General features: G+C 42.9%; 1 protein-coding gene across 1 annotated transcript in view; it reads right to left on the bottom strand.

Moving 5' to 3' along the window:
• Positions 1-2,694, bottom strand: part of LAPTM4B (lysosomal protein transmembrane 4 beta) — a 61,091-nt gene extending 58,397 nt beyond the window's left edge. The window contains exon 1 of the mRNA XM_079302143.1: positions 2,514-2,694. Coding sequence (XP_079158269.1) covers positions 2,514-2,609 — 96 coding nt within the window. The 5' untranslated portion in view covers positions 2,610-2,694. The remainder of the gene's footprint in view (positions 1-2,513) is intronic.
• Positions 2,695-12,653: the final 9,959 nt, after the last annotated feature.

Genomic DNA, 12,653 nt, shown 5'->3' with positions numbered 1-12,653 from the left:
AACACCTTCCCAACTCCCAGGGCACAGCATGGCATGGGAGGGTTGCTATGGGAAGGTGAATTCCATCTCAGCTGCTGTTTTCTTCACATGTACTCTGACATTCAATTCTGCCTCCTAAAATTATGCTAACTCAAAACTGGTTCAACATGTGAAAATATTGTGTTAAAAGTCTGCCAAAACTTTTAAGCCACTGCTTTTCCCTCCTCATCCTTCAGATGCCTCTATTACTGAATCATTGTATTCATGGTCATAGAATTAATAAAACTTACACTTCACAGGTAGTGAGAAATAAAAGCAAAAAGAAAATTATTCATTCTATAGGTTGGGTTTTTTTTCTTAAGTAATTTCCTATAAATAATAATGGCAAAAATTATATTAAATACATGTTAATGCTGCAAAAAATCAGAGACTGTTTTCACATTTTGAAGCAATGTTCATAGGTCATATGTGGTTTGGAGTAATGCAATCACTCAAAACAGATGCAGAGAGAAAAAAATGCCACCAGGACAACATCTATTTTTATGTTAACCCTGAACAGCACATGGTAACCAAACCATAGCTGTCCTTCTGAGCCAAAGAAATCCAATTGTATACGACTGTCAACCAGACCTTTCAACCAGGACCATTCATTCAAGGAGCTACTCCTTCCTTACTTATTGTTTCCTAACATAATAAGCAATCAAAAAAATTGAGCATTTATTAGCTACATGCATCTAAATATCTATTCTTAATGATTAAATTTAAAATTCAAATACTTGCCATAGCAAAGAAAGCACAGAAAAAAAAAAAGTGTACCCTATCAGTTTGAAGTAATTTAGAAATCCATCCTGAAAAAGTTATGAAAGCAAAAGAAGAAAGAGGTGTACATCAGGAAATACCTGCTCATATGAATGGAAATTTAAAACTGACTTTGCAGTAAAATACTATGTGCCCATTGGTATTTAAATGTTTATAACAGATTAGGTAACAGTCTAAAAAGCTCGCAGGCTTTTCTTTGTATCCAAGCCCAGGTGATGCATTTCCCTCTTCCTCAAATAACTTTAGGTCCACTGAACAGCTAAAATATTTGTAACCCTGTCTCAGTGGAGCCAATGTGAAAAGGCTTCTTTCAGCTGAAGGCAGAAAGAAATAACAAGCATCCTAGAAGAAATGTTCAAAAGCTTTCAGGTCATATTACCACTTAGCAAAACTGAACTGCAAATAGAGGCATCTTTTACAATACTATCAGTATAGCAGATATTACAGGCTGTAGAAATTGCCATTTACCATATTTTATTAAGCCAGTAGCAAGAAATACCTCAACTATCACACATTTTTCTCAGTGGTGAAATATATATTTTACAGGACACAGAATATTTTATATGATTTCTAGGACATAAATGTCAACCTTGCTTTTTTATTGCACCGGTTGAATTTATTTAATGAGCTGTCCTACAGTGGAGGCCAGCCCTACATTTTCACTTGCTTCTGCAGGGAATTTCAGTAGTTAGCAAATAAGCCCTGGTCTAATCTGCTTCCGTCTGCAATCATTTGAAAAATGATGCTTGGCAAACAGCTCTGCACAGCCTTGCCATCAGACAGAGACTGATTCCTCACACCAAGGGACTGAGCAGGCTGAGAAGTGCATCTACCTTACCTACACTAAACAAACAGTTCTTTTTATTCTGAAAACCCTGCGACTTTGGCTGGACCAGTTCTGGGAAAACTGCTTTTTCCACATTGCAAAGGATGGAGAAACAATTGTCAGAGAGGAACTGAGAGCTTAACGTGGCTCCTCCTCACCAAGTCTTTCCCCGGGCCAAATAGCTGGGTGGCAAACAGCCTTTGGTTACTGATGGTTACCCTGGTGCCTCCAGGGTAAATTCTTCTCTCGTGTCCCGTAATCCTGGCAGAGGAAAGATGCCTTTCTAGTACCTGCGAAAAGCTGCCTGGAAGGTTTCAGCTGCCTACCAGGAAGAGCAAAGCACTGCTGCCAAACGATTACCTGCCACACAGGGACAGCAACAAGAACCCCCGACTGCCTCATGGAGCAGCGACCAGGGATGATAAAACCTGATTTTCTGTGCGTGTCCAGGGGCCGGCAGCCTCGCTGGAGCTGATGCACCGGCAGGGCCCGTGTGCTGCAGCCAGCCCCCGCCTGAGACCACCCCGAAGTTCCGTGGAAATCCCTCACTCCAAAGGGTCTTCACTCGTGACATTTTCAGCCCCCACGCAGCTTTGGGGCTGAGACCCGCCGAGCCTGCCCGTGCCCTGTATGTCCTGCGCCGCTGAGCCCTGAACACGCACACGCTCCGTGCCCCAGTTTCAGCGGAGCCGGAGCCGGTGCCCGCCGGGATGAGCGGCGGGGATGAGCGGCGGGGATGGCTGCGCACTGCGCTGCTTTAACAACGCGGCTCCTCCGGAACCCGCCCGGGCTGCCCGAGCCGCTGCCATCGGCACCCCCCCTGCACGGAGCAGCCCCTCAGACCGCGCCTGCTGCCGGCGCCGAGCGCCCGGGGCGAGGACGCGCTTACCAGGTACCAGACGCCGAGGATGATGGTGCCGGTGCGGACATGGCAGCAGAGGCAGCAGCTGTTGGAGTAGAAGCGCGCCCAGGGCGAGCTCAGCATCTCGGCGGCTCCTCAGGGCTCGGCCGCTCCGCGCCTCTGTCCGCGCCGTTCCGCGGGGCGGGGCTGGACCGGGGCGGGGCTGAGGCGGGGCCGGGGCGGGCTGGGCTGGGCTGGGTTGGGCTGAGCCGAGCCGAGCCGAGCTGGACTGGAGCCGGGACGGTTCCGGGCGGGAGCCCAGCCAAGGGCCGAGCCGGGGCTGGGCCGAGCCGGGCCGGGGTCTCCCCTCACGGCGGGCGGGACCGAGAGCACGGCCCGGCCCAGCCCGGATGGGCGGGGGGACTCTGCGGCCCCTGCGGGCACCTGTACCGCAGCAGCAGCAGCCCGGAGCAGCCCCGCCGAAGCCCAGGAGGGTTCGGGGGTGCGGAGCCCAGGGCAACTGTACCGCAGCAGCAGCAGCAGCCCGGAGCAGCTCTGCCGAAGCCCAGGAGGGTTCGGGGGTGCGGAGCCCAGGGCGTTCGGCGGCCGCGCCCCAGCGCTGCTCCCTCCGGGATGCTCCCCCCAGGATGCTCCCCTCGCAAGGAGCCCGCTGAGGGCGAACCGGATCAGCGCTTTCATGGCAAAGCTTGTGGCTCGTCTCGCAATTCTTGAGTGGCAAAGCAGCTGAAATAAACTCCGTTTCTCTATAAGGAAAGATAATGTCGGAGGAGGTCATGGAATGTTTTGAATTTTCCCCTAATTCTGCAGCCATGAACATTTGTTTTCTTTCACGGTGCCCCCTAATCCGCTCCCGAAGTTGCTGCTCTTGGGGTGGCTGGAATTTCCTCGTGTAACTGATACGCGAGGTGACACTAAGGTCATTGCCACTACCTGTAGCTAATGCCCTGATGACGGTGGGGTGTGGGAGGACGCACATTATTTGGAGGAAAGACCCAGTCCTGCATATTCAAGCCCTGATGCAGATTTGAGCTGAACTTCCTACCAAGCAGCTGAATTTTCATGTTTTATTATCTGTGGCTTGCATTTACCTCCAGATGAAATAATGAAGAAAATACCGTCAGATCTATGTATTTACCCTGACCCTAAGCGTAATTTATTAATTCCATCCATCTTGGCTTGCTACCAAATTCCACAATTTATCATCAAAGTATATAACATTGAAAAGTACTCCCCTATATGGTTGCTTTGGGGCTCTTCATTATTTCATACATACATGCATCTGCACAGAACAGGAACTTCAAGATAAAAGCTAACTTGGCACAGATGAACGTTTCTAACTATGCTTTTTCCCTACTTATAAAGCCACTATAGTAAATTAAATTAAAAATACTTTTAGCAGGAACTTTACATAACCTCTGTTCTTAGTTTGTCCTTTTAAAACTGGCAAGGGGTTGACAGGGATTTTTGTGCATAAAAAGAAAAGCTATTTAGCCCTGAATTTATAATTTTGACTAGGTTCTACGCATAAGCCACAGATTTTCAAGATTCATATTCAAAAATGAAACTAAAATTCTTGTAAAATGAAACATCAGTATTGACAAATATTCAAGAGGCCAAAGGAAAATCACAAAACTATGGGCTCTGGACTGTTCCACTGGTAACCTTGAGAGACTTTGTCCTTTAGTACCTTTGTCCTTTAGAGTAGGAAAGTTTGAGATAAACCCTTGCATGCCTGCCTTGTGGAAGGTAAGAGCATCTGCTTCATTAAGGCTGTTGACCGGAGACCTGACCTTTTCAAAGGAGAGGTGGCAATGAATTCAGGGTGATTCCATAAACAAGGACACACAGATGCAGACCTGATGGAAAAGGGAGAGGGACAATGACAAAACCCAGAAGTGTCAGGTTACTGAGTGATGGGCCATTGAAGAGCTTTGGACAGGATCACCTGGAGTTTGTAACTGATAAGAAGGGACAAACAAGAAGAACAGGAGGGTTTGGGATATTTGAGGGAGACTCTACAAAACTTTGGAAGGAATAATTGGAAGGGGATTGTGAAGGAGCAAAGGGGAGAGAATTATTAGAGGAGGGAGATCAGGAAGGAGCAGAGGGAGGATCAGATAGAAAGGGGTATAAAAGAGGTCAGTCGTGTGCAGAGTCTGGCTGAACACTACTTGCACACCCTCACTTCTTATAAAACCTTTCTTAAGTGTCTCTCTGTGTAGTTTCCACTCTTCACACTGTGTGTGAGGGCTGTAAGGAGCAAGTGCCAGCTGCTGGGGGAATCAGTGAGTGATCATAGTGGGTGGGTGTTATTTGCTTGCAAGCATCAAGTCGGACCAGCTGGTCTGTACTTGGTTCTTCTGTGGGTCCTACGTGTAGGAGGCACAGATGAAGGCAGCACCTTGTCTGTGGTCATCTTGCAGCTGTCCCTGCTGGGCTCCTGTGCCTACAAACGGGAGAGCAGCAGCTGCATCCCTCAGTCTGGGATGGGCACAACAAGCTGGGCTTTAGCAACTAGGCAGGAGGAATTCAGGTCCTGGAACTGTGAAAGGCAGGCGCTGGCTGCTTACAATATCCTCCAGCAGAACCCTCATCTCTGTAAGGAGAAATTTACTGCATGTCTGCCTTCACTTAAGGTTTCCCATCAGTGGCTTTAACCCTCATATTCTCAGAAAAAAAAGGAAGAAGGAATAAGCAGCAAATACTAATCACTTCAGAGCAGTTTCCTGTATAATTATTAATTCCCATTCAAAAAGACTGATAGGGAAGAGCAGGAAACATCAGGCTTCATGCCATGCTCCTGATTTATAACTAGCTGCAGTTTGCTTGGCAAGATTTTGGTAGTAGAGAGGCTTCAGAGCCTGAGTATTGGCACAGATACAGACCCTCCTCAACTCAGCCTCTGTAAGTAAAACTTCCATGTCTCTCACTTTGCATTATAAAACAAGAAATGACAAGCACTTTTTACAGAGGTGGCTGTGAATCCAGAACACCTGATCTTACACCCTGATGGTGGAAGATCATCTAAGATGCAACAGGGGCAACTTCTGAACTGGATGACACCTGAGTTTTGTCAAGGTTCCCCGGAGGTACAGCAGATACTTAAGATTGTCAAATTTATTCATCAAAACTTGAAGAGGACCAGTATCATGTCTTGCTCAGCAAGTGAGACAAACTCAAGAGAATTGAGAACTTACAAGCACTTGTTTCAGCTGTGCTTAAAAAGTAGATAATCTTTGCAGTGGGATCCATATGGTGAGAAATTTTTCAAAGGGAACGTTCAATGCTGAAACTAAACACTGCACAGCGTCAAAGCCTGACACACCCTGTATCCGCTGCTGGTCAGTGTGAAGGTTGTGGGATGTATCCAAAAAAGAAATTCAGGCTCATGGCACCTGCCTGCCCTTCCTTACCATGGCAGAGCTGTAGATCACTCAACTCCATAATAGAGCCACTCATTCCCCACAGCACACCCTGAGAGCTCTGCTAGCCAGCTGGGAAGGGACACAGCCCGACTTTGCTGCATTGCCAGCTGTGCTGCAAGATGTTTTGTTTAACAAAACCCAGTATACTCTGTGCCCTGATTCTGTATTCCTCATATCTTCGCCGTGATCTTCTCACTGCAGGGACAACTTCTCCCTCCTGCCAGAGGATGCTCTGGTTCATTTATTATTTTCTTGCACTTTCTAGTGCTCGGTAAAATTGGTTACTGGTATTTCCCAACCATGTGAATACCTGTCTGAACAAGATTGCTGGAAGAGGACAGTTGGCTTAGGAAATGTCTGTGTTTCCCACCTTCTGTCTGCCCAAAGCCCACTGAGGTGGTGCAGCACAGTTCAACTGGCTTTGAATAATTCAATTACACTGTTGTCCAGCATTGCCCAAGGCACCTAAACAAAAGGACATCTTAAGAGAATCACATCTTCTACTTGCAGGATTAGCCATGTGCTCCGGAGTGAACAAAGGCATTGCTAATTGTTTTGCATTTGGCAAGTTAAGATAAGAAAAGGTTAAACATTGTCCAGAAACCACGGTCGGCATATTGTCCTCAGGCACAGGGAGGTGACAACTTTGGGAAAGTGACTCTTATTGTAGTAAAGAGCCATTTTAAGAGTCCTTTTGTTCAGCTTGCTTTAGAACCTGTGTTTCCGGATGGCTGCAAATGATTCAAGTATTCAGAGCTGTAGAAATATTTAATGCAGTGAAGTTTTAAAAAATATCTGTACTTTATAAAAGAAGTAAGCCTCCAATAAAAGTCTGACACTACCCCTCTGCCACAAAGACTGGCCAACATGCAGTCAAATAGGACTGCTGCTGCGATTCTAATTGGGTCCAAGAGGTCATTCATTCTCCCGGTTTGCATAAAAAGGATCAGAGTGAGAACAGTATTTTTCTCCAGCATGTTACAACTCAGAACGTGGAATCTGTAAGAAAGCCATTGCAATGACACAGCTTGGTATGCAACTGCTTGCAGAGCTAAATTCTTGTGTTTAAGCACCAAACAAAGGACAACAAATTGTTAGTTGGTTGGCGTTCAGTTTTTTATTTCTTCTTTCTTTCAAAAAGAAGATATTTAAATCTTTAAAATTTGTTGAGAGAAATGCCTGGAAATTTTTAGTTCACTACTGGGATATTTTGTCATGATTTGTCCTGTAGAAGAGAGATTATAGATTCTAATATTTTAGGAAATTTATATACTTGCACATTTTCCTTCCTGATGGTAAAGTGTATTTGTAACTCTAGCTTCCTTGGGCCACGGCTTCATAATTCTGCTTGAAGGTGGTGGTTTTAAGAAACATGTCATTAAAATATTTTGATATGTAGCCCTGCCAAGAGCTCAAATGTTCTCCAAGGAAAACCTTGCTTTACTGCAGCATCCTTCTTATTCCCCTTTTCTTCCCTGAAAGCCTCTCAATTTTGCTCTGAAGATGCAGGACTCACAAGAAGGCCTGTGAGTTCTAGAGCACACTGAATTCAGCTCTTTTTTCTTCTGGCCTTCTCGTTCATGTCAGCCTCATAGATTAATTTTAACATTTTGGGTGAGATGAAATGATCTGTGCTATATTTGCAAGAAACCTCAAAAACAAGCTGGGCAATTATCTGATTATTTGCTTGGCAGCAGTTTTGCAATTTAGTAACATGTTCTTGAAGCTTTTCCTCAGATAAAGCTTTCCACGAGGTACAGTCTCCTCAGAGGAGATCTGGAGTGCCTGATTCCGAAAGTATGTGGCTCTTTTGTCTCCTTTCCTGTTCTCTCCCTTGCCTGTGCTGCTCTTTCTTAATCACTTTTGCACAGGGCTGGCAGAGGCCTGCAGAAGATGTTTACATTGGAGTTATAACCTGGCTCTGCCAGTATCTTAACAATAAAGAGCTCTCTTCTTTTGCCTTGGGAAGTCTGTACATTTCTATAATAGCTTAGTTCTCCTAGTTTTTCCCCTGCTGGCTCAGCATACCTGAAGATACTGAGAAGTGGAGACATCACCACTAATTTCGACTGTTATCAACAAAATTGGTAGTGCAGGTGTTCTGTATCCAATTAAAACTCATCACCTCTTCCTCCACCAGCCTAATGAGCCCTTTACCACCTCATATCCTAAGAATTTCTGTTCTACACAAATTCTTCCCCAAGTTTTTTTAATATATTTTCTGCTCATCAGACACTGCTTTCAGTCCTTTGAGTATGTTTATTGCTTCCCTCATTAGTATGGGGATCTGGACAGTTTTGTACAAGCTTTTAAAACTGCAGGCAACAGACATAACAGTATTCATTTAATCAATGGACACAGTATTGGGATTGTACCCTCTCTCCTCTTCACTACTCAGATTAAAACATCCCCAAATTTACATTTGACCTTTTACTTACACCGACCCAGTGGAAGGTCATGCTTGGAGCTTTTTGGTCTTTTGGCCTGAATGCTTATGCTGGACACAGTATCAAACTGACTGGGACATTTTGTCCATAATCTGTAGCCAATTATAGAACATAAAGTACAGCATACAAGGATGAGACAGGGCTGTTGGATAAATTGGTTGTTGTGTTGCCAGCAGTCTCACTGCTTGCCAGATTACTTGAGCAAAGGAAATCTCTGTGACAGTTTTTAATACTGTGTTGAGTTTGCAGTCAAAGAGGTCACAGGTCTTTGATTGATAGGAGAGGCAAACCTTCTAAGAAAAGCTAATATACACAAAATAGCATTTATTTCCTTTTAGTTCCATTAGTTAGATTAGTTAATGTTTAATTTATAGATTCATTTGAGTATGGCTTAACACTGGGAATATTGCCAGATTTAAGTCCCTTCTTCATTATGCGATTATGGGTTTTCCCCTTCTTTTAAAAGACAATTTTTATCTTAATATAAAAGAGTGTAGATATTCTCTACCACCTCCCCCCCATGGGATCATCAAACATGTTTTGTTTACACACCTGTTTGGATTTCTTTTTGTTACATCTAGTAGAACTCATGATTATTTTGTCTTCTATCACCAATCTCAGACTAGTGATAAATCATGTCCTTCCATTGCATTGAGAACCAATACTGATTTTAAGTACAGTCAAGAAGAATTGAAACAACAGATCTTCCATAACTGTAATTTATTACAGCCTGTGACTTACACAGGAAACACTTTCCAGTTTCAGATTTTTAGATGCCAGTCAGGTTTCAAGCAGTAACTCACCATGTTACCTGCTTAGGACCTGCTTCCCCCAGGTGCACTTTATTCTTTAGCATATTAAGCCAAATATGCCTAAACCTGGAGCTTCGAGCTACCACCAACTTTAAAGCAACTGAAAAGCATCTACATCATTACTTTGAATATCTGTGGAGCTATCCCTCTTTTCCTGCTGTCTTCCAAGTCTGCTGGACTCTTGAGCAAACTCCAGGGAATGTCATCCTGCTCTTGTCAGCAGTGTTCACTGCAGGCAGAGGTTTGTCACAGAACATTACTAAACCTTCCAGTCTCACATGTATTGCTTTCCATGCTAATAAAAGCACTTAACTTTCTCATAGTGTCACATCCTCTGCTTATTAGGGAGTCACCAATTGAGATCAATTGCTTTCCAGCCAAGCCTGCAGAGCATGCCAGAGGCGGTGGTGGCTTTATACTGTGAAAATATCGGCTGGGTTTGTCCCCTTCAGCTGTCTGTCCTGAATCCCCTTGATGATTGATTTGCTGAGCACACAACAGCAATTCAAACCCAGATAGCCAATATGTGCCTTTTTCTGCAGAGGCAAACTGCAAGTACTGTACATGCAATGTAACCTTCTATGTACACTATAAGTAATTACAGATCCATGGTGTGTCCTTCATGAAGTGCAGAGATATAGCACTGATGATATTACTACTTCAAGAGCAAGGGAAACACCTCTGTACAGTGCTGATGGTGCAGAAAGTTTAATTGGATTAAGTTTGTTCCAATTTATAACTCTTCTGTATGTATTAGGAAATGCAGCCAGGAAATCTGGGTTTAAATCTACATAAGATGGATATATGTATATATAAGAATATAAATATATATATAAGATACTTACTAATAAGTAGCATGTGTATGTGTGTGGGTAATGAGTCAGAAGTTCATACTGTATATTTTATAATGTTTCTTCTAAAGAAATAAAAAATTGAGGCTGTTAATATTCTCCTAATTATAAAAACCAAAGATACTCTTGGCTTCTCTTCATCACAGTCTCCAAAACATCCTCCTAAGATACCTAATGCCAGAAGTGATAGTTTAAATAATATCTCTAATTTTTCATCTTTCATATAGTAAATCACATAATAAATGCTGATATAATTTAACTGAAATAGTATTATTTGCCAGCTGACCTCCAAACATTGTTTCAGAAGCATGTCTCACAATCACACAGCTTTTTGCTGTGTCCCAATATAGGTTATCAATGTATATTACTATACTGTGAGTGTAAAGCATTTTATAGACATGCACATCTGAGCATGTTTGATTATAGCCTAAGGCAACTTTGGGAAATCCTGAGCCAACAGGAAATTTGAGCCAACATGGCAGAGCTGTCCCAACACACAGTGATATTAAGTAATGGAGTAGTAAAGCACAGATAAAGTGTAATTGCAGTAAGACAAAATTGTAACTTGTTATCTCCACTGCAACTCCTTTAGTGTCAAACATATATGCACAAACTTTTGGAATGCCAGAGATTTAGTCTTAGCATTCAGAAACCCCATCTCTGCAGATCAGAAGGACACACATTTGCCACTTTAGAGAGAACTTTCTTTTAATTTTTAATGTAAAAATCACTCATCACCAACATGACATTCTCCAAAGCCAAACATAGTTTGAAAATGTAAATCCCCATATTTTCCCCCTTTCCTTTTGATGTTTAATGTACATCAGCCTTTAAACCACTTAACTGCCACATGGGACAGTATTTGAAGACAGCACCCCTCACTGTGAGTTTCACCACATTGATGCTGATGGAGACATCCTTAAAGCCCTGACAGAACTGCTGATAGTTTACTTCATTTGGAGCAGGGCTCAGCTGCTGATTTGCCATAAGAAAAAAAAAAAAAAAAAAGAAGAAAAAATTGCAATTAGGAATTCTTTCTTCAGTTAAACTTCATTAAAAATACCTTCTTTGAGGTGGGGGGGGCTCAAGAAATATTTGGAATTATTAAGTCTAAAATGTTTAAAGTCTCAGGCTGTATGGAGGTCCTTCATAGAGCAGCAACACAAAGCAGAAGTGAAACACTGTGTGAAAGATAACTCGTGATGCTCTCAAGAGGTGTTAACATTACATTAAGTGTTGTCAAGAGAAAATGTGTCTCAGCACAATGCTCTCTGGCAGCACAAATTCCTGTGGCATACTCGTGGAAATTCAAAATTTTAGAGATGGAATTCTTAATGTAAAGTGAAACACCTGCAATCTTGCTTTCCCTAATGATCCCTTGCTGCACAACTGATGGTCTGCCTCAAAGTGAAACAGACAAAAAGTTATTTTCTAATGTGACACATACGACTTCTGACTAAGTTTAACTATAGCCTAGCATTCTGCTGTGATTGCAGAAATCCAAAACACATGGCAATCTTCGGGTATGTAAAACCTGCCCCTCTCAGTCACCTGTGTCAGGCTTTGGAACCTTCAATTATGCATCTCTATAAAATATTTTTTATATTCAAGGCAGTACAAGTTAGTGTTTTAATCATTACAAAAACAGTCACTAAATTTTCTGTTCTGCACACCTGCTAAGGACTCACAAAAAAAGACATGCTCCTAAAACATCATGAAGAAGTTCCACAGTAAACAGCAGGCTGTATGAGTTGGATGACTTTGAGCTGCATGTCTGTAGTATATGAATATAAAACAGCACAGTATTGATTTGCCAGTTCAATTCTATCAAGTGCTGAGCCCACTCCAGAAAAGCACTTAAATACTTTTTACTACTAATACTGCTGTTCAAAAGTGTTTAATATGCAGGTCAAGTTCAAGTAACATTATTTTTGTTTATTAAAAAGACAGGTTTTCCTTTTTTTTTTTTTTTTTTTTTTAGTTTTAATTAAATAAACACATTTGTTCAGAGCAGACTGCTGTTTTAACCTCCATCCTTGGAAAATGCAGAATAGAATCTCAACAAAAATGGAGAAAATATTGAAGATACCCACTAATTAAGATTTTTAAATGTTTTAAAAATAAGCAGCCAGGCATGATGGTGACATGGTATCTATGAAGGTGGACTCTCAATTGTGTAAGTCTCCTATTTAATGAAACACCAATATTAACCCTACTCTACACAAGCCATAGTCTTGACTTCCAGCAGGAATAGCAGAGAGCCAGCTGGGGTAAGAATAACCCTCAAGTACCAGCAGAGCTGATTTGGCAGCTTCCTTTGCCCCTGCTGGAGGGGAGGCAGAGGAGCAGGGCAGGCAGGGATCAGGGTGAGCTGGGGTTGCTGCTGCTGCTGCTGGGGGTTGGCACTGCTCTGCAAGGGTCACCGTGAAGTCTCAGATTTGGTTTTTCTTGGACTGGCTACTCAGACCATGCATGCAAGAGTTCATGGAGAAAGAGTTTAACCTGAAAAAGTTTCAATGCAATTGGAAGACTCTAACTTTGCAGCTGAGCTAAAGGGCAGTGTAACTAAGGCACAAAACTGGAACAACATACTTCAAAAGTCAAATGAAAGATGATGCTGGCACAGCAGGGT

This window comes from Erithacus rubecula (assembly GCF_903797595.1).
Source record: "Erithacus rubecula genome assembly, chromosome: 3".
Lineage (NCBI taxonomy): Eukaryota > Metazoa > Chordata > Aves > Passeriformes > Muscicapidae > Erithacus > Erithacus rubecula.
This window is presented reverse-complemented; position numbering and strand designations above follow the sequence as displayed.